At 39.2% G+C, this 20519-nt stretch overlaps 1 protein-coding gene and 1 long non-coding RNA gene across 23 annotated transcripts in view; one reads left to right on the forward strand and one right to left on the reverse strand.

Annotated features, from left to right (window-relative positions):
• The window catches only part of LOC149318086 (uncharacterized), a 141147-nt gene that overhangs the window by 63326 nt on the left and 57302 nt on the right, over window positions 1-20519 (forward strand). For 10 of the 18 annotated variants that reach the window (XR_016279978.1, XR_016279977.1, XR_016279980.1 and 7 more), the window contains 2 exons: window positions 8734-8838; window positions 13849-13904. This is a non-coding gene — a long non-coding RNA (uncharacterized LOC149318086). The remainder of the gene's footprint in view (window positions 1-8733; window positions 8839-13848; window positions 13905-20519) is intronic. The other 8 variants (XR_016279972.1, XR_016279982.1, XR_016279988.1 and 5 more) reach the window with 1 other exon arrangement.
• LEKR1 (leucine, glutamate and lysine rich 1) overlaps window positions 1-20519 on the reverse strand; it is a 98815-nt gene that overhangs the window by 28557 nt on the left and 49739 nt on the right. For 4 of the 5 annotated variants that reach the window (XM_089508981.1, XM_089508978.1, XM_089508979.1 and 1 more), the window contains exon 8: window positions 294-371. The exons of the other annotated variant lie outside the window; for it this stretch is intronic. In XM_089508981.1, the coding sequence (XP_089365107.1) occupies window positions 294-371 (78 nt within the window). The remainder of the gene's footprint in view (window positions 1-293; window positions 372-20519) is intronic. 5 annotated transcript variants of the gene reach the window in all.

Genomic DNA, 20519 nt, shown 5'->3' on the forward strand with positions numbered 1-20519 from the left:
CTGGGAAATTCAGCCTTCAGGGAAATTCAACCTTCCCACCCAAAAAAACCCAGCCAAAAATACCTTTCCGTCCAAAGAAAACCTCCCGACATACTTCCCATCCGGGAAGTCCTGCCCCCTTTAGCCTTCCGACCTGGAAGTTCCGCCCCTCACCCGGAAGTCCTGCCCTCAACCCAGAAGTCCCACCCCCATTCCAGGAAATTAGGGGGCATTCTGGGAAGCCAATCGGGGAATTTCCTTGAAAGGTGATTGGCAACACTGCATCTGAGTCTACACACAGCTGTTAATCATACCGAGATTCAGACGTTCCAATCTCATAAACTAGTTTCTGGAGTTTGCTTTGATGGTCTTCAACTTCTTTTGACTTCTTTCTAGAACACAGAAATCTGGATTATAAATCTACTGGCCTTTGGAAACCAACAAAACCTTTGTTATATGAGGGGTTTACATTTGTTTACTTCTAATTCTTTTGAGAAAACCTTCTGTTTTGTCTTTAGCAAAATAAAACACTTCTAAATGTTTTTAATGCAGAATTATGTCACCTATTTAGCTAATAATGGAAAATTATTAAAATTGTGTCCTACACACACATCAAGAGTACTTCTGGATCCATCTCTACGTTTGTCATCTCAAGTGGATGGGACAGCCAGAAGTGCTTGGTACCAACTTCGGTTGATACGCCAACTGCGACCCTACCTCGACCAAAAGGACCTTGAAGCTGTAGTACACGTTCTGGTGATCTCTCATCTTGATTTCTGTAACGCGCTCTACATGGGGCTACCCTTGTATCAAGTTTGGAAGCTTCAATTAGTGCAAAATGCGGCAGCCAGGTTGGTCACTAACTCTTCTGAGATTTGACCACATAACACCGATTTTGAAAGATCTACACTGGCTCCCAATTAGCTTCCGGGCACAGTACAAGGTGTTGGTTATTACCTTTAAAGCCCTACATAGCTTGGGTCTGGGTTACTTACGGGACCGCATCTCCCTATACAATCTGCCCCGCACTCTTAGGACAAGTGGGAAGAACTTGTTGGAGACACCAGCATCCAAATATGTGTCTACTTCCCTAAAGGCATTCAGTATAGCTGCCCCCAGACGTTGGACTCGTCTTGTCACATCCCTAAAAATCTTTAAGAAGGTGATAAAGACAGAACTCTTTCGCCGCGCTTATCCTCCTGAACTTTTATGAAGATATGAGCCTAGCCCCCCCCCCCCCCCCCCCGTCTGATTGCTGTTATGGTTTTAGCTCCTTATGTTTTATATTTTTATGTTTTTATTCTTCTAACTGGTTTTACTGTAATTGTAATTTTAACTTGTTGTGATCCCGCTTCAATCCATCGGGAGAGGCGGGAAGATAGAAATAAAAACTATTATTATTATTATCATTATTAAATCTCATCAGGTTAACTGGAAGGAGTTTTAACACTGCGAAATCGAAGGCTTTCATAGCCGGCATCCAAAGTTTTTTGTGGGTTTTTCAGGCTATGTGGCCATGTTCTAGAAGAGTTTATTGCTGATGTTTCACCAGCATCGGTGGCTGGCATCTTCAGAAAATGCTGACCTGGAAGAGAGTGGGTATACAGTGCACCCTTGACTTACGTGGGGGGTCCGTTCCGGACCCCCCCCCCCCCCGTGTAAGGCAAATTCCACCTATGCTTGAGCCCCATTCATTGAATGGGGCTCGTGTGCGTGGTGGCATGGCACACACACACCATTGGCAAGTGTCCCATTCATCTGAATGGGATGCGCTGCCCCTTGCACCCCACACGCTCCTGCACAGCTTAAGCATGTACACTCAAAGCCGTGTATAATGCGGGCGCAGTGTGTGTGTGTGTGTGTGTGTGTGTGTGTGTGTACACACACACACACACACACACACACACTGTGAGACCCTGTGTAAGGAGGAGTGATTCCCATGTTAATCTATGTATTGTTCTGTTGTTGATGGCTGGGCTTCAGGATGCGAAACATCAGGAATAAACTCTTCTAGAACATAGCCCAAAAAACCCACAAAAACTATAGTTTTAACACTGTTAAGACAAACCAATTTATCTCAGCATAAGCTTTCATGGACTTCAGCTCATTTTTGAGGTGCCATCAAAGCAGCAGACTGGACTCCATGAAAACTTATGGTGAAATAAATTGATTAATATTTAAAATGCCATAGGGTTCCTTCCTTCTTTTTATACTGAAACAGACTAATAGAGTTATGTTTCTGAATTAAATGGGGCTTAGTTTTGAATAGACATGTACAGCAATGCACTCTGTGTTTTTCTTTATATCTGCAACCACAATGATTTGCAATTTATTGTCTGCACCTGTCTCCTTAATTTATGCAATAACCAGGGGCACTTTCATATGACACATTTATAGCACTATTATTCCACTTTAACTGACACAGCAACATCCTATGGAATCCCAAGATTTACAGTTTAGGGAAGAGGTATTTGGAACACTCAGCCAGAGCTCTAGTATCTCACCAAACTAGTACCCCCAGGATTCCACAGGATGTTGCCATGTCAGTTAAAGGGGAATAATAGTACTATAAATGAGAAGGGACCTAGCTAATGTTGCTGTGTACCTTCATGCCATTTCTGAATTAGGTAAACCTATCTCAGGGTTTTCACGGCAGAATTTGGTCAAAGGGGTTTGCCCTTGCTTTCCTCTGAGGTTGAGAGTGTGTGACTTGTCCAAGGTCATCCAATGAGTTTTCATGGGCAAGCAGGGATTTGAACCCTCTCAGTGCCTAGTCCAATGTCACGACAAGGCAATACTCCCCCCCAAAAAGCAAAGGAACTAAAATATGTTATTGAAAAGGAAAGATGATAGAATAATATATACAGTATTAGTGACTGACCTCTTTCTTACTGGCCTTACCATGTGGTGGAGAGGTCTTGCCTTGCCAAAGGAACACATTTATTTAGTAGTAGGGACAAGAAAAAAGGCATTTTCAGTGTCAGTAACCAGAGAACACTATATTCCATGAGGTATGGTTATTCATCTTCCTCTCTAGCTGTCTCATGTGTTTTGGTGACATTCTTCTTAAATGCTTAAATCTGGAAGATTTTTGCCTTCCTAGGAAGATGCTGTAGGGGACAGATTTCTCTTTTAAATGCTGAATCTGTCTCTGTTTTATATTGTTTGCATTGCTATTTTATGAAGACTCGTGATATTTTAATGGTTGTAAGTTGACTGAACTATATTGGAAAGACAAGATAGCAAATATTCAAATAGGCAAAAATTAGATTCAGATATGAATGATGGATAGAAAAAGGATAAGGAATATTATCCTATACCAGGGGTAGGCAACCTTTTTGAGCCGGGGGCCGGGTTGCTGTCCCTCAGACAACTGGGGGGCCGAAGCCAAAAAATAAATAATTAAATATTTTTTTAAAAAAATAAATATATAAATAAACCAGGACAAATGTAGGACAAAATTTTCAAATGGAAGACACTTTTTTTAAAAAAATGGAGGACACGTGAAAAAATTTGCTGATTTTTAAAAAAATGTTAATATAAATGCATGTTTCTGAGGCTTCTATAGACAATTGCCCTCCAAAGGCCCCGGTGGCAATCGGCGGCAGGACCAGGCTGGGGCCGGTCCCAAGGCCTTGCCGGGCCGCATCCGGCCCGCCGGCCGCAGGTTGCCTACCCCTGTCCTATACCTATCTATGGCCATACTGTCAAGCCTCTAGAACAGTGGTGGTGAACCTATGGCATGAGTGCCAGAAGTAGCACTCAGAGCCCTCTCTATGGACACACACACCATCACCTCAGCACAGAGTTTGCCAGAGTTTGTTACTAGACAGTCAGAGGGACACAGCACTTTGTGATTGCAGTTTGGGCACTTAGTCTCTAAAACGTTTGCCATCACTGCTCTTGAATTCCAGCAGCTACCATTTTCCTACTTTTTTTCTAGGTATGCCTCTCCTGGGTATTTTTGCTGACAAGCTTTGTCTTTTCTGACTGTAAGTGAGTAGGCTGGGGAATGGGGTAAAGAGTCACTACAGACCTCTATGTCTGGACTGATTTAAATCAGAATGGCTCAGAATAACTAATCATTTGCCCCAATATTGCAAAAACCTTATCCAGAATCCATATCATTTCTGACAGGTGAGGCAGAATGAGGACTAAATGATTACTCCTCTCATGCAGAAAGAGAGAGATGTTACATCAGTGCATGCAAGGGCAAAAAAAATCAGGATTTATATAAATGTGTGGAGCTTAAACTTGCACTAGTATAGGTTTTGTAATTACCGAGGCAAAATTCAAGCTTGAAAAATATTCCAGTATGTACACTTGCTAGCATAACCCTCCCAACATATAATATTTGATTTTTAAAAACTGAACTTCACAGATCCAGCAAGCAAAAGGCCTAAAAACTGGGTAAGGATGAGAGTAAGGGCAAGAAAGACTAGAAGCAGGGTGAGTATAATGAGGAAAACTTTAAGAACAGAAAGAAAAGAGTTATTATTATCAAAGTGGAAAAAACAATGCAGACAAGTACTGTATATACTCATGTATAAGTCTAGAAATTTAGGTGAAAGAATTGATTTTAAAAATGAATCAACTTATCCACGGATCAATGTAAGTACTGTACTTTAAGTCATACACACACACACACACACACACTGGTGAAAGACAAGAGTTTAATCTGCCCTGGAAGGACCGACCCCATTCTACTCTCTCATCCATCCAGCCTTTAGTATCAGCACGAATAATTATGCCTGCTGCTGTTTTGTAAGTTCTTTGGCATTGTTTTCCTTTGCCTTGTCCTTTACATCCTTTATTACATGCCCCTAAGTTTTATCCTCAACTTATCTACAGGTCATATCAAAATCCATAATTTTGGCCCCCAAACCTCCCCTCAACTTATGAAGTCAACTTATAGTTGAGTATATACGTAAGTCTTTCTAATAGAGACCTCTAAGCAAAAAGAAATGGATCCAAAGCATGACTTTTTACAAACAAGATGAATGATCATACTTGGGAAATCCTGAATTTTGCATACACAGAACAAAAGTCTTTTAAAAGCAGAAAAATTGGGAAAATATCTCCTCTAAGGGGTTGTCCACATGGGCCAAAAGGTCAGGTTCCCCCCAGCCTCGCAATGTCCTGTTTGGACTATGCAGGTCAAACCAGGGGATAGGATCAGGCTCAATCATTCAAGATGTGGATCCGGCCCAAATGTAGGGCAAAAAGGGCCTTAACATGGGTAAAATTAACTCGCCATTTGGAAAATGAAACCGCCATTCTCGGAAACTCCATGGCAAACCATGGCTGTCCTGACAGCCCCAGGCACCCCTTACCTCCATCATTGGTACTGCACATGAGTAGAGCCCTCATCATTGCATCTGATGAAGAAATGGGGTAGCTGGTCATGTGATTGCAGCCAGGTGTCCTATTTCCACCTGAGGCATGGTGTTGGGGGGATCTACTTGCATGCAGCTTCTCCAACAGAGGTAAGAGCCTGCAGCGGTACTGGATCCATGGCAAAGGAACAGGTGGGCATATAAACCAGCCTGAGGACCAATCCAGGTTGAGTCCTGGGCCAGGAAAGCACAGGCTCAGCCCATCCTTTCCTGGCCCATCTGCTCAGCCCTTGAGACAACCTGATGAGAATCCAGGAAGTTAATATATATCATTCATCACATTGACAATCAGTGTGATGGTGTTATTGTTGGACCGGGACTTGTGCAATCCAAGTTCTAATACCTACTAAACCATGAAACTCCTTGGACCAGTTGCTCTGTCTCATCCTGATCTACCTCAAAGAGCTGTTGTGAAAATCAAGCAGAGGACAAGAAAGTCCTTAAGCTCAATGGAGAAAATGTGGGATATAAATGTAACCACTGGTACTGTATCATTCTCTCTAACAGCAACTCCTGTGCTTGGAGAATCCTGAATTTTGTAAATATATCAAACACATATTAAAAAGTAGTAAAGAGAGATAAACATTCTCCTAGATTAGGGCTGGAGTATGATCAAGACACTAGAAGCAATGCAATGATGTGTATCTGCTGAAAAATTAGCTTGTTTGAGCTATAAATACCTTACAATTTCCTGAAAGAACACAAGACTGGCCGGTATAAGCCCAATTGAGAGTGCTTTTGTTAACAGTTGAGGCTATAACTACATTTTATTGCAAGCCTATTTGCAGTAAAGTTCATATCAAATAATTAATTTCAATTTTCAAATCAACGCAAGCATAGAACAAGTGGTATACACAGAACATGGAAGAGGTAAATAATTACTGTTGCCTGCTGAAGTTAACAAGGAACGCAGGCAGGAAGGCACTCAAGCAAGAAAGGAAGCAGAGATGCCAGACTTCTGTGCAGTAAGGTAAAGCAGAAAGCAATATGAGGTGGGAATAGATGAAGGCAGGAATTTATGTCTGAGTGGTGTAGCAAGACATTTTCAACATCCTGATCTCAACAGCTGTAGGACTGTCCCACTCTCATTCAGCTAGGAAGCAAAGTGTCTTGAATTAGAACTTAGAACAATTCAAACAATATAGTTAGCTCCTTTTTAGGAGAATGTTGAACCCTACCAAGTCTTGGTGTCACTTGATGCTTGTTCATTAGATAAATACAGTAGCACCCTCAGGCTATCTGCATTCCCCCCCCCCGGAGAAAAAATGAGCAACAGATAATAATTTGGTGTACAAAATAGTTTGAAGTGAAAGAGTTAAACCGGGCTTCTCTCTCTCTCTCTCTCTCCCTTGCTGATCTCCAGTATAGATTTAAACCTATCTCAGTTATTTTTTGTTTAAAAATACACGGCAGGGGGCCAAGATTCAATGGCATACTTCTGTATCCAAAGCTTGTGAAATTGTGTATGATCATGAAGACCTTCCTCATTGGTTTCCCAGCTCCGTGGAGCAGGTTTTAGGGCGCACAGGGAGCTACAGGAGATAGGGGGCATCATTGGTTCTGGCAGAAGCAGTGAGATCTAGCAAAAATATACAGTGGGCCCTTGGTATCAACTGGGGTTTGGTTCCAGGATTCCCTGTAAATACCAAAATCCATGGCTGCTCAGGTACCATTAAATACAATGGTGTAGTAAAATGGTGTCCCTGATAATAAAAAGGAAAATCAAGGTTTGCTTATTGAAATTTATATATTTTTAAAATATTTTCAAGCCATGGATGCTTAACCCATGGATAAAAAAATCCATGCACATGGAGAGCTGACTGTACAATGGAATCTGGCCAAACACAGGGAAAGTTACACATGACTGCATGGGATACATCATTTGATTTCATCTGACCTATAGTGGTCAAATTAATCACTGTGGTGCTGGAGTGGTATATTTCAGTGTAAATTATCTAGCAAATTATACACATTAGTGTACACATGTGTAGATTTATAAAGGGAGTTTCAAAACACTTTCAAAAATTTTCCATTTCTTCCAATCTTACAAATCAAAAATAATTAGCCAGCTCTCCTGTAAATTATTTTCCTAATTATTGTCAAATGACTTTGACATGAAAGTAAACATATTTCTTAAAGAAAGTTGGGAAGCCTTTAAATATTAAAGCTTATGGTTTGCATATTTTTAATTTGTCAAGTCAAGGATTTTCCAAACTGGTTGTCACAATGATATAATTGCTGCATTCAAGAATTTAGTTCAAAAGAATGTTCTATGGCCTTTACATATAGCATGTAAAATGATGCCTTATTACCTGCTAGCATTGCCAGCAGCATTTCTGAAATGCATAATTTTTTTGGTAACATGATGGAAGTATTCAAGATTATAGCTCTAAGTCATAAGGTATCATAGCATAACATCACAGATGTTAATCCAGTTTTAATGTGTTATAATATCATTAATTAAGAAAGAACCAGGATGGTGTAGTGACTTGAGTGCTGGATTATGACATGGGGAGACCATAGAATCATAGAGTTGGAAGAGACCACAAGGGCCATCCCAGTCCAATCCCCTGCCATGCAGAAAATCACAATCAAAGCATCCCTGACAGATGGCCATCCAGCCTCTGCTTAAAGACCTCCAAAGAAGGAGACTCCGCCACACTCCGAGAGTGTTCCACTGTCAAACAGCTCTTACTGTCAAGACCAGGGTTTGACTCGTTACTTAGCCATGGAAACTCACTGGGTGACTTGGGATAAGTAATATTCTCTCAACCTCAGAGGAAGACAAAGGCAAAAAACCCTCTGAACTAATCTTGACAAGAAAACCCTGTGATAGTTTCTCCTTACAGTTGCCATAAGTACGAAACAACTTGAAGGCACACAATACAACATCACTAATCAAAGATACAAAGCACCTGATTCTGAGTAACAGAATTGAAACCAAAAACTGTAATATAAGCTGATCTTTTTCACTCAAATGAGAAAGAACCCATGTGAACCAATATATTTCTGTGAATTTAAAAAACAACAACAAATATTTCAGAAACCTGTTTTTTTTCCATCAAGACATCTAACCATATGGAACTGAAACTGTGATTTGTCACACAGGTATATGTGAGCTGTGGGGCACAGAAAGAATGTGAATAGCAGAGGTTACCTTCCCCTAATCTTTGTGTGTGGAATGATATATTTTCTGTAATTGAATGGTACAGCTTTCTGTGAAACTGCACTGAAAGCCATGTTTGTGTATACCACTAGAGAAAAAAAGAAGTCCTGACAAATTTAATGGGCCTGTCTCTATCTCGGTAGCCCATTGTCACCACCATATTACTTCTTCGCTTATTCTGTTTCTGTTCAGCTAGGTTGAATTTGCTTAGAACCACAGACAACCAGGACCATGTGACTTCAATATGGATGTCCTGAAAACTAGCTATTATCTACAATGGGTGAACAATTTCAGCAGGTATAACAACAACAACAACAACAACAACAACAACAACAACATCATAATTTATTTATATTCTGCCTTTTCCCGAAGGTATCAAGGTGGATTACAGCAGAAAGTATGGCACACAATTTTAACTTTCTGTGGGCCAGACTGACTATTTCACCATTGGAATTTGTTTTGTTTTTTTATAGGTGAGCTTTATTAGCATAACTTTGAACATACAATTGATAATATTTGTTAATTATTACACATTCTACAGTCTCCATAAAAGTGGAGGTTAGTCGATTCTAAATAAAAAAAATTAATTTATCTTTTTCCTACTTGTAATTTACAATTTATTATTTTATCTATTGTAGTTCTCTTACCTCTAATGTTTGCGCTCCAACCAGTTTTTCCATATAAATTAATATTCCCACCTCTAAGATGTTAAAATTCTTGATTGTTTTCTTAGTCTTGAGCTTGATAAAAAAAATTCTTATTTCTAGTGTATTCTCCATTATCTCTGTATTGAAACCTATAAAATCCATGTATAGTTTAATATATTCCATTCTTTACTGTGCATATACCTTTTCTCTAAGACTATATTACAATTCAGCTATCTTTCTTATGTTCCACAAGCATCTGAATTTAATCATGCTCTTGATAATTATATAATAATAATAATAATAATAATAATAATAATAATAATACATTTTATTTATAGACCACTATTCCGCAATGATCATAGCGGTGTACAGTACAAAAATGCAATACAATACAATGCAATCTCTCTCCCTCAAGATGGTGGCTGAAGGGAGGGCTTAAATCCAGTTATTTTATTTCATTATCCTATCAGTTCATTGGAGTCAGCCAAGCTTAACTTAAAACAGACCAAAAAAGACATCCACTCCATTAAAAGAAGTACTTGCTGTTAATTTATTCAGTGAATTCTCTCTGGTTTTTGTCTTGTTTTGGTTTTTGTTTATTTTTATTCTATTAGTCTTCATTCTTGTAAAAATTGATTAATAGCCTCCAATCTTTATTCCAGCCTTCTTTCCACATTCCTTTTAATAACAGTGTTAACCTATCTAGATCAATCATTTCTATACTTTTTACCAGCCATTCTTCTTGTGTTGGTGTTTCTTTTTGTTTCCATTTTTTTGCATACATAATTCTTGCAGCAGTGATCAGGTATAAAATAGTTTTTTAATGTATTCTTTCTTCTTTTTCTTCTATTATGTTTAATAAGAAGCTTTCTGGTTTAAATTTGATTTGAATTTGCAAGATTCTTTGAATAGAGTTGTGTATCATTTTCCAATATCTGATTGCGTTTGGGTAGGTCCACCAGATGTGGTATAATGTTCCTTCCTATTTCCCACATTTCCAGCATCTACTGTTTCTGTTTTTTCCCATCTTTGCCAATCTGTTTGGTGATAAGTGCCATCTATGCAGCATTTTATAATAATTTTTTTTTCACATCCGTTGAAAGTGTAAATTTTAAATCTTGGCCCCAGGCTGTTTCCCATTTATCCAAAAGTATTGGGTGTCTGACATTTCTAGCCCAATTTATCATAGGCGCGTTACAGACCGCCCAGAAGGGGCGGTCTGCTGCCGCCTTCATTTGCAGTGCAGAGGAGCCCCAGCATCCAAACCGCGAGGCTCCTCCATGCTGCAAATAAGAAGTGCCAAAATGGTGCTTCTCTTTGCGGTGCAGATATGATGCCGCAGGGCGCCAATGGTGCACTCGCAGCGTCATACGTGCTGCGCGACGTGCGGACACAGTGCGTCCGCTACGTAAACATGGCGGCCCCCATGTGGAACAGGTGCCGCCATTTCGTAAGGACTCGGTCCGTATTAGGGTTAGGGGCGTCCAGAAGTGACGCCCCTTTCCAATCCTAATACGGACCCAGTCCGTACTTTATGCCCGTTTGTAACGGGCCATACTTTCCTTAATTGCTTCTTGTTTAAATTCTCTTTTTAGGAGTAGTTTGTATAATTTGGAAATTGTAGGTTTTTCAGAATGTAACATGATCTTCTCTAATTCATTTTCTTCTTTTTCAAAGTCTTCAGAATGTAAATCCATCTTATATCTTTCTTGTAACTGTCTGTATGGAAACCAGTGACAAATATAACACTTATTTTTAAGTTCTTCAGCTGATTTAATTCTAGGAGTTTTATCTTCCCAATTTAATAATTCTTTATATGTTAAAAATTCTTTTGAATCTGTGGCCAGATTAATTTTCCAAGCTTCTTGTGGTGAGATCCACATTGGTAGTTTAGTATAGAATTTAATTTTTATCTTATTCCATATTGTTAACAGTGATCTTTGAATGATATGATTTTTGAATTCTTTATTTACTTCATTTCTTTTGTACCACATATAGCCGTGCCAACCATATACTGTATTAAAGCCTTCTAATTTCAGCATTTTTCTATCATCTAAATTTATCTACATTCTGGTCCAATCCAATACACATGCATAGTAATATATTTTCAAATATAGCCCTTATTTTTATGTTCTTCAGCTGATTTAATTCTATCTTCCCAATTTAATAATTCTTTGTATGTTAAAAATTCTTTTAAATCTGTGGTCAGATTAATTTTCCAAGTATCCAGACCACCTCTTTCTTTAGAGTCTTTCATTATTTTCCATTTAATTCTTGGTTTTTTCTTCTGCCAGATAAATTTTGCAATGTAAGCTTCCCAATCTTTAAATATTTTTTCATTATGGATTATTGGAAGATTTTGGAATAGGAAAAGTAATTTTGGTAATACTGACATTTGTATAACAGAGATTCTTCCTAATAATGATCATTTTAAATTTTCCCATTTTTTGAGATCTTTTTTCATATTTTTCCAGGCTTGCATATAGTTATTATCAAATAACTCAGAATTCTTTTTTGTTAATTCAATTCCTAAATACTTTATTTTTTTTTACCAATTTGGAAATTGGATATTTGTTGTATTTCTTTTTCTTCTTTTTTAGGTATATTCATTATTAAAATATTTGTTTTAAAATTGTTAATTTTTAGTCCTGCATATTTTCCAAAAACCTGAATCTCTTCTATTACTTTTCCTATATTCTCCTTTGGGTCTTCTATATTTATGTCCAAATCATCCGCGTAGGCTTGAATTTTGTATTTTTGTCCTTTAACTGATGCTCACTTGATTAGTTCATTCTCTCTTATCTTATTTAGGAGAATTTCCAGAGTCATAATGAATAACAGCGGGGAAAGAGGACAACCTTGTCTCGTCCCCCTGTTAATTTTGCATTCTTTTGATTTTTCTCCATTTATGATAATTTGGGCTGTTTGTGTTTTATAAATGGCTGAAACTCAACCAATAAATGTATCTCCTAATTCCAGTTTGTTCATTGATTGACTCAAAAATTTCCAATTTACTACATCAAAAGCTTTGTCCGCGTCCAAGAAAATTATTGCCGCTTTTTTACCTGGATTTTTCTCATAATACTCTATCAGATTTATCATTGCTCTAATGTTTTGTTTCATATGCCTCTGCGGTAGGAATCCAGTTTATGCTACTTGAATATTTTCCTATAGTGCTATTTTAAGTCTTTTTGCCAGAATTGCTGTGAATAATTTGTAGTCAACATTCAATAGTGAGATGGGTCTAAAATTTTGAGGTTCATTCGGATTTTTATTTGGTTTGGGTATCAAAGAAATGAAGGCTTTTGTCCAGGAATTTGGTATTCCAGATTGGTGTATTTCATTTACCAAATTTTGCAGAACTGGGGCTAATATTTCTTGCAGTTTTTTTATATTAGATTGAAGTGAACCTGTCAGGGCCTGGGATTTTCCCAATTTCAGTTCCTTAATTCCTTCCAATAGTTCTGTAATTGTGATTCTTGAGTTGAGAGGGTTTTTTTATGTTTCTCTTGGAACTTTTATAATCCTTGTTTTTGTATATATTCCCTAAGGTCTTCATCAAAAATTTTACCTTTCTTTTCCTCTTTGTATAATTTCTGAAAATAGTTTTCAAATATCTTTTGTATTTCTTTTATATCTGTGATGATTTTATCCCCTTTTTCATTTCTGAAATTGTTTTCTTTTCCCTATATTTTCTGATTTTATACACTAATAGTTTTCCAAATTCCAGTGAGTTGCAGTGGCATACTGGAAAAGTCCCTTAGAACAAGTAGGAAGCACAATCAATAACAGAAGCATTTTTGTGTTTCTTTCAGTGGTGTAGTTGTCAGCTAGATTTAAGCATATGATTTGCCACCAGATTTCAGCATGGTTTGGGAACAATAGAACCCACAAAAACAGTTCAGTCTGTGGTTACATGTTACCTATTGTTGACCTATGACACTGAAGGAGGATGTGTACTTGTCTTTCTGTCATAGTGATAACGCCAAGTAATACCATAAAACTATACATCTGACATTTGGCATACATCCTAAAGAGGTGCTAGAGGTGTGTAGTTGGGGATATTTGGTCTTTAAAATATGTGAATTAATTTAATATTACAGTACTCTGTATTTGAAGCCTGTAATACCAACTTCAGCCACTAGGTGACTTTTCACTAATCTGCACATAAATTTGCTGTCAATACCGTTTAAAACCAGGGAGAAATAATCTAAAAGACACTGGCAGCACTTTATGGAGATTACCACACATGGCTTTTAAACTGAAGTTTCCCTGGGAGGGAAGGGGCTTTGGTGATGTTAATGGCATGACATTGCCTCCTACCCATAGCTGTCTTGTTCCCCACCAAGCTGTTTTCATTCACAGGGGAAACAAATCAAGCCTCAACTCTCCCTGGAAGCCAAGATAATAAAACTGAGGCTGTTGTACTTTGGCCATATCATGAGAAGGCACGACTCACTAAAAAAGACAACAGTGCTAGGAAAGGGAGAGGATGGAAGAAAGAAAGATCACGCACCAGGTGGATAGACTCAATTAGGGAGGTCACGGGACTGAATCTGCAGGACAGGTTTGTCATGAGTCAGGGTCAACCTGAAGGTAGTTAACATCATCATCGTCAACAACAACATGCTCGTATCTTTTTCTGTCTTTAAATCCACAGAAAAACTGTTGGTCTTGGATGAGCTTCAGTTGTCTTGGAATGAGGATGTAGACAAGGTAAGTGTTCAACATACACATGTGTTTTCTCCTTGTTTCTCTTATGTTGTTTTTATTGTTAACTGCCCTTGAGTCAACTTGGACTCATGACAACCCTGTGAATGAACCATCTCCATGTCCTCCTATCCTCAATCACTCTGCTCAGATTCAGTTGTCCGTGATGTCTTGACTGAGTCAAACCATACAGCATGTGGTCTTCCCCTCTATCTGCCACCTTTCCTAGCATGATTGTCTTTTCCATGATGTAGCCACAGTATGACAGTCTTCTTATGATGTGGCCACAGTATGACAGTTTCAATTTAGTCATTTTGGCTTCCAGGGAAAGTTCAAGCCTGATCTGTTCTAGTACACCTTTATCTTTTTGGCAAAATAGGCAGTCTGGCCCACAGACTTTTTATGTCTATTGTTTACTCGGTATCTAAAGAGCTCTGTTTTATCATAAAAGAACCCAAAATAATCTTGTGACACCTTTGAGAATAACTGGGATAAAGAAAATTGTAGCATACGTTTACAGAGATAGCCCACTTCACCAGATGCAAGAACTGGACTGGAATGCAATTGATGAAATGGCTGTGCGCTTGCTGTGCAGTTCCTAAGGGTTTTATTCTATTCCTCACTGCTGTTTTTACATCTACATAAAACCACTGGGTTATCTGGGGATGTGGGTTGAAGTGACAACAGTATGTGAATAACATTCTGCTGAACTTTTTTTTATCTAAGATAAGTGAGACAGTTGATGCTAGTGCTAGACAGGGCAATAGACTGGATGAGTGCCAGTAAACTAGTCCTCCACCCAGACAAGGCAAAGATAGCTGCTGGGGGTGAGTTATCAGTCTTGTTAAGTCATGTGTTCTTCACTTTTTTCTGGAGTGGGTTAAAGGATCAGATTTACAGTTTGGGACTGCACTTAGATTAAACAGTATCACTGGAGGCATAGATCGCTTTGCTGCTCCAAGTGCCTTGACTTAGTTTAGGCACGTCACATTTTCCCATATTGTCATTGATGGGAGGAGCAAAGAAAAATTTGCAGGTCACCTCTTTCTAATCAATGTGCATTTTCACTTCTGAAAATACTTTTTGTTTTACAATTAAGATGACACAGGTATGGGTAGCAATAACATTAAAGACATATCACAGATGGTTTAATAGCCATTCTGGAACAAATAAAAGCTGCAATAGCAAAACTTAAGCCTGACTCCAAGTCAGATGTTAGAACAGGAAGCTGGCAAATGGTGCCATGATGAAATACAGTTCTGTCAACCATACTGGTTTCAGAACAAACCCAGAAAGATTGGTGACCCTGACAGAGACATAAATGCAGAAGGAAGTTACAGACAAAATCAAAACATATAGGCACCACAAAGAAATAAGAAAGCAGGACTAGCAAAACCATTAGTCAACAAAATCAACACATAGGACCAGCTAAGAACAGACAAGGAAAAAAGCCAAGGTCCCATTGACTAGGGTTAAAAAAAATTAGATGATACATACCCAAACTCACCTTGCATGATAAAAAAAACATAATTAATAGTGTAATTTCAGAGACTATCAAGCAATGAGGGACAATGGATGCAAGCTACAGGAAAAGAGATTCCACTTAAACATTAGGAGAACTTCCTGAAAGTAAGGGCTGTTTGACAGTGGAACACACTCCCTCGGAGTGTAGTGGAGTCTCCTTCCTTGGAGGTCTTTAAGCAGAGGCTTGATGGCCATCTGTTGGGGATGTTTTGATTGGGAGTTCCTGCATGGCAGGGGATTGGACTGGATGGCCCTTGTGGTCTCTTCCAAATCTATGATTCTATGATTCTATGGCACTCAGCTTTAAAGGTTTTAGAGGGGATAGGGTTTTGAAATTACAAAATCCTATGTAAAGGCTGGGTAAAAAGAGACAAAGCCAGATTTTTTTTCTAACCAGAAAACTCCACAGGGCCTATGCTATTAGATCAGGTAAGGAAATTATAGTTTGAAAACATGTTACTGTATGTTTGTAATTCTGCGTGCTGTTGTTTTAATATGATAGAATTTTTGTCTTTTAAATCCTGTTTTTAATTTTGCTTTATATTACTAAGGCAGGTTACAGACCGCCGAAAAGCGGCAGCCTGCACCTGCCCCTTTCCCCGCTGGATCGGGGCCTCAGTGGTCAGAGCGGCAGCCGCTGAGGCCCCGATCCACCGCTTTCCAGGCCGCGGGGAAGTGGCAAAAGGCCCCTTCCCCGAGACCTGGAAAGGGGTGTCCTTGGGGCTTCAAGCCCCAAGGACACCCCGCGGTGGCAGGGAGGAGGAGAAAGGGGCCACTTGGCCCCTTTCTCCCTTGCGTCGCTGGGCGCAGCCATCTAAAGGCTGCGCCCAGTGACGCAAGACCAGGAAGGAGCTCCGTTTTGGAGCTCCTTCCTGCGTGGACGAAAGGGCATTAAGCGCCCTCGCGCGGCGCGATGGCAGCGCGTTTGTGACGCCATCATGGTGGCCCCCATGTAGATGGGGCGCCGCCATCTTGTATGTCCTCAGGATGTATTAGGCTTGGGGGCATCAAGAAATGACGCCCCTTTTTAAACCTAGGACGTCCTGAAGACGTCCCTTATGGCCGTTTGTAACGCGCCTAAGTTTTACAAGTAAAGCAAGTATATAACTATAGTGGAGAAGCTGTCTTTGATATTTAGAAGCGGTGAGTCTATACTCTGGTAGATTATAGTATTTTCCCAGGAATTACACTTGGTCTGGCTTGAGAATGAGCATGTGTCTTCAATTGACAGCTTGCTGCTCGCAAAGTGCGGGCAGCATGCTGTCAGGAAAACCCTGTCGTAAGGCTGATATACCAACTACAATCCTAACCAGGACAGAAATAACCTTGCAACCTTGAATCTTGCACTGATGCAGTCAATCCATCCATCCATCCATCTCCTGCTTATATCCGAAACTCTCAACTCAAACAATTTAAAATTTCAAACAGTAAAAATATGTTACTGTCTAAAATATATTAAATTATATATCAAAGGAAAACAAGTCAAACAGTTACAACCTTGCACAAGTAGAGACTGCATTAAAAGCATTAGCCAGACAGGCTGTACAGACCAGCATCAAAGGCCAGCATGGAGGTAGTGAGGGTGTGGCGGGAGGCATCATAGCACTCTGGCACTGCATCCAGATTTAAGTACCTGCTACCTAAGGTCACCTGTCTAGGTGGCCCCACCAAAAGAAACAAAGGGGTGGCTACAAGAAAAAGGGCCTTTTTAGTGATGACATTCCATCTATAAAATGCTTTCTGCCGGGACGCCTGCTTCATACTTAGATTATTCTGCCAATAATGGGTCTTAATGTCTTAATGTTACATTTTATCCTACTACTATATAGTATTTTAATGTTCTTTTAGAAACTGCTAATTTTACCTTCATTTTATACTCTGCTTCTTAAGTACAGTCTTACCGTATTGCTGTATTTTAAGGTATTTTGTATTTATTTAACAGACTGCATGCTTCACATTGACTAGCAGGTGATTTAAAATAGCATTAAACAAACAAACAAACAAACTCTTCACATTTATGGCTTTACTGTCACTTAAAGTGTCTTGTTTTTATAGTCTAGCATCCTGCTATTCCTTATCAGACTGAGATAGCTACTGTATAGCTATTGTTTTATGTATAGCTATTGTTTCCCACCCATCTGCTTCAAGCCATTGTCAAAGGAACCATAGGCAAGCCAAGTCAACACGATGGAGGACACATGGCTACTAGCTATAGTGCACAATATAGTTTGGGGTTCATAATGTTAGGCATTTGTACTGGGCACTGTTCATCAGTTACAGAATCCATCCACTTGCATACTTGTGACTAAACCACACAGACAGCCACTAAAGCCACAAGATACCCACTAGTAAGACCACATGGCCTTCTCCCCCTTTTCACATTCTAGCTCACATCACGAGTCACTGACAACTTGCACTCTCCCCCAAATTTTGAGAAGCACTTAGTGTTTGAGCCAGACAATGCTAAATTCATTGGAACATGGGGTTCTCTTTACCAGGTGGATAGAGCCTTCTGGTAGGGAAGAATCAATAAGGAAAAGGGGAGAAGAGGATAAAATATGCCCAGGTCTCAGCCTAAAAAGTATTCTGGGGTGGGAGCATGTAAAAGTTACAATAGGCCACATATTACACTATCATTATATCCTGATGTAGGAGGAAAGGAGACTCTGAGAACATAGCAGTAAGCATGGAAAGGGCTCTGTTGATTTGTCTTCCAGATGGAAATCAGAAGATATTAGTAGAATATGAATTTAGAAAAATGAAGTAAAAGAATCAGGGCCATGCCAAAAGAGTATTTCAATCTTCTGTTCAATTTCAGTGTTTTAAAATACAGAAGACTGTAAATTGAGCTCATATTTAACAATATACGAATCTATCTGTATTTTTCTTATCTTAAAGAAAAAATAGTAGAGAAAATGGGAACTTCAAATTGAAGCACTTCACTCTCCTTTGAGATTTTCAGGTATTGGCAAGTACATGATACAGGTGAATGATCTGCTGCCTACGTTAAACTGAGGCAACATATATTCTCACTTTAGTTTAAACACAGCATGCAATCATTTACTGTAGCACTAGCAACCACAAAATATTGGATTGGTAGTGCTGGTTTTTCAGTAAGGCCAGAATGAAAACAGATGACCACTGTAACAATTCAGATGATGCTAGACCTGGAAACTCAAAGAAATTTCTCATTATTATAACATTACTTGACTATTAATAACTGTAGCTCATCTTTTCATTTAGATTTAAACTGAGACACCATACATTATTTTGCAAAATTAGACATAGAATATATTAACATCTAAAAATTACATTTAGAAACTCATTACTGTACATTTAGGTACATGTACTTCACCGTGTTTTTCATTTACATTACAATTAATATATTTAGAATGCTTAGCAACCATGTATTTGTAGTTATGGTAATTTTTAAAAAAATGTGACTAAATGCAATATAAATGCCATAAAGAAAACACAAACATACTTGCACACTATGAAAAATAGTGGTTTCTGTCATTTGTGATGACTGTATAAATTCACTACTTATGAATATTGTGTGTATGTGTGTGTAATCTCACTCTTGAATTTGTTACAAAGCCCAACAAAGAATCTTATTAATGTTCAAATATTAGCTGGGCTCTAACGAGTGCTAAAACTGTAGCTCAGTTGTAAAGCAATTGCACTATATTTAGAAGGTCCCAGTTTCAATCCCTAGCATCTCCAGGAATGCCTGGAAAGCCCCTTACCTGAATCTGTGGACTGCCCCTGACAGTGTCAATCAGGCTGAACTAGATTGATCAATGATCATACACAGTAGCAGGCAGGCAGCTGCCTATGAAGCCAGTATCCATGCACAAAGCTCATGAGTTTATAGTGAAAGGTAATGCCCCTCTCTCTTGTACTATTACTTTGCTCCCTGAGATGTAGTACATTTCTTTCTTAGGCAAGAACAAATAAATATACTGTGAGATAGTCACTGAAAATTATACACTCTTTTGAAGACTATCCTATATACCTGTTTTTATGTGGTGACTCTTTGGCACCATTTTCTGGTGGGCTTTCCCCACTGAGTGAAACTGAGAGGGAAGGGGAAAGTATTAGACTCAGGTGAGCGAGCCTGGCTGATTTTGTTGATCTGGGCATGAACAAGAGGATGTCTCAGGAAAAGGGGGGGGGGGTGCAGAGTCTGTTTATCTGCTCCATTTTTATTTTATTTTATTTGCAGAGGAAAATGTTAATGTGGCTCCTGGAGCTGAAGAACCCACACTAAGGGAAAGGGAGGGGGAAAGGAAAGGAGCCTCTGGGTACCATAGCTGGAGTTTGAGGCACTCCTGCCAAAAAGCTACTGAAAAAATGAGACTCTAGGCAGGCTTCGTTTGCAAAGGTTGCCCAATGTGCAGAGGGAATGATGTACAAAGCAGCAGAGGAATGAGATAAAACTCCTGGATTCTGAAGGACAGCACTTCCCCTCAAAGAAACGCTGAGAGGTGAGGAGAGTAGCGGAGACACAGCATCAGCAGTGGCACTAACACATTCGACTTATCCACAGGTCATCTCAAAATCCATAATTTTGTCCCCTAAACCTATCCTCAATTGAACACACAAGGTCAATTCATACTTGAGATGTGGAAGAAAGTTGTTTTCTGCATGCATACATGAACATGCACACACCCCCCATGCATTTTTCATGCAAAGTAAGTCCCAAACTGTGGCGATGCAAGGATTGTCCTTGTCAGTGTTTCCCAACACTAAAGATTTCTCCACCTTTTTACCATTGTTCAAACAATCTTTTGAGCCCTACTCTGGGATGTTTCCTGACCTTGGCTTCCAGTGGTTGCAGTGAAGTGGTGAATTAATATATGAGTGCAATAAGCTGAAAACAACCCAGCACCTTATACCTATCAGTCACTAGACTAGATACTAAGACATAGATGGGTCATTTGGTCCAAGTCCTTAGGATTATTTTTAAGATGGACCCAAGTAGTCTTCTATTTGCAGAAAGCCCCTTAAAGCCAATTTCATCAAGACTGGTGCTGTTTTTTCCACTGCCTGTCCCTTGTCACACCTCTTAAACCTCTAGGTAAAGATAGGTTTCTT

The sequence above is a fragment of the Sceloporus occidentalis genome, unplaced genomic scaffold, assembly GCF_023333645.1.
Source record: "Sceloporus occidentalis isolate IW3139 unplaced genomic scaffold, rSceOcc1.0.p SCAF_2, whole genome shotgun sequence".
Taxonomy (NCBI): Eukaryota; Metazoa; Chordata; class Lepidosauria; order Squamata; family Phrynosomatidae; genus Sceloporus; species Sceloporus occidentalis.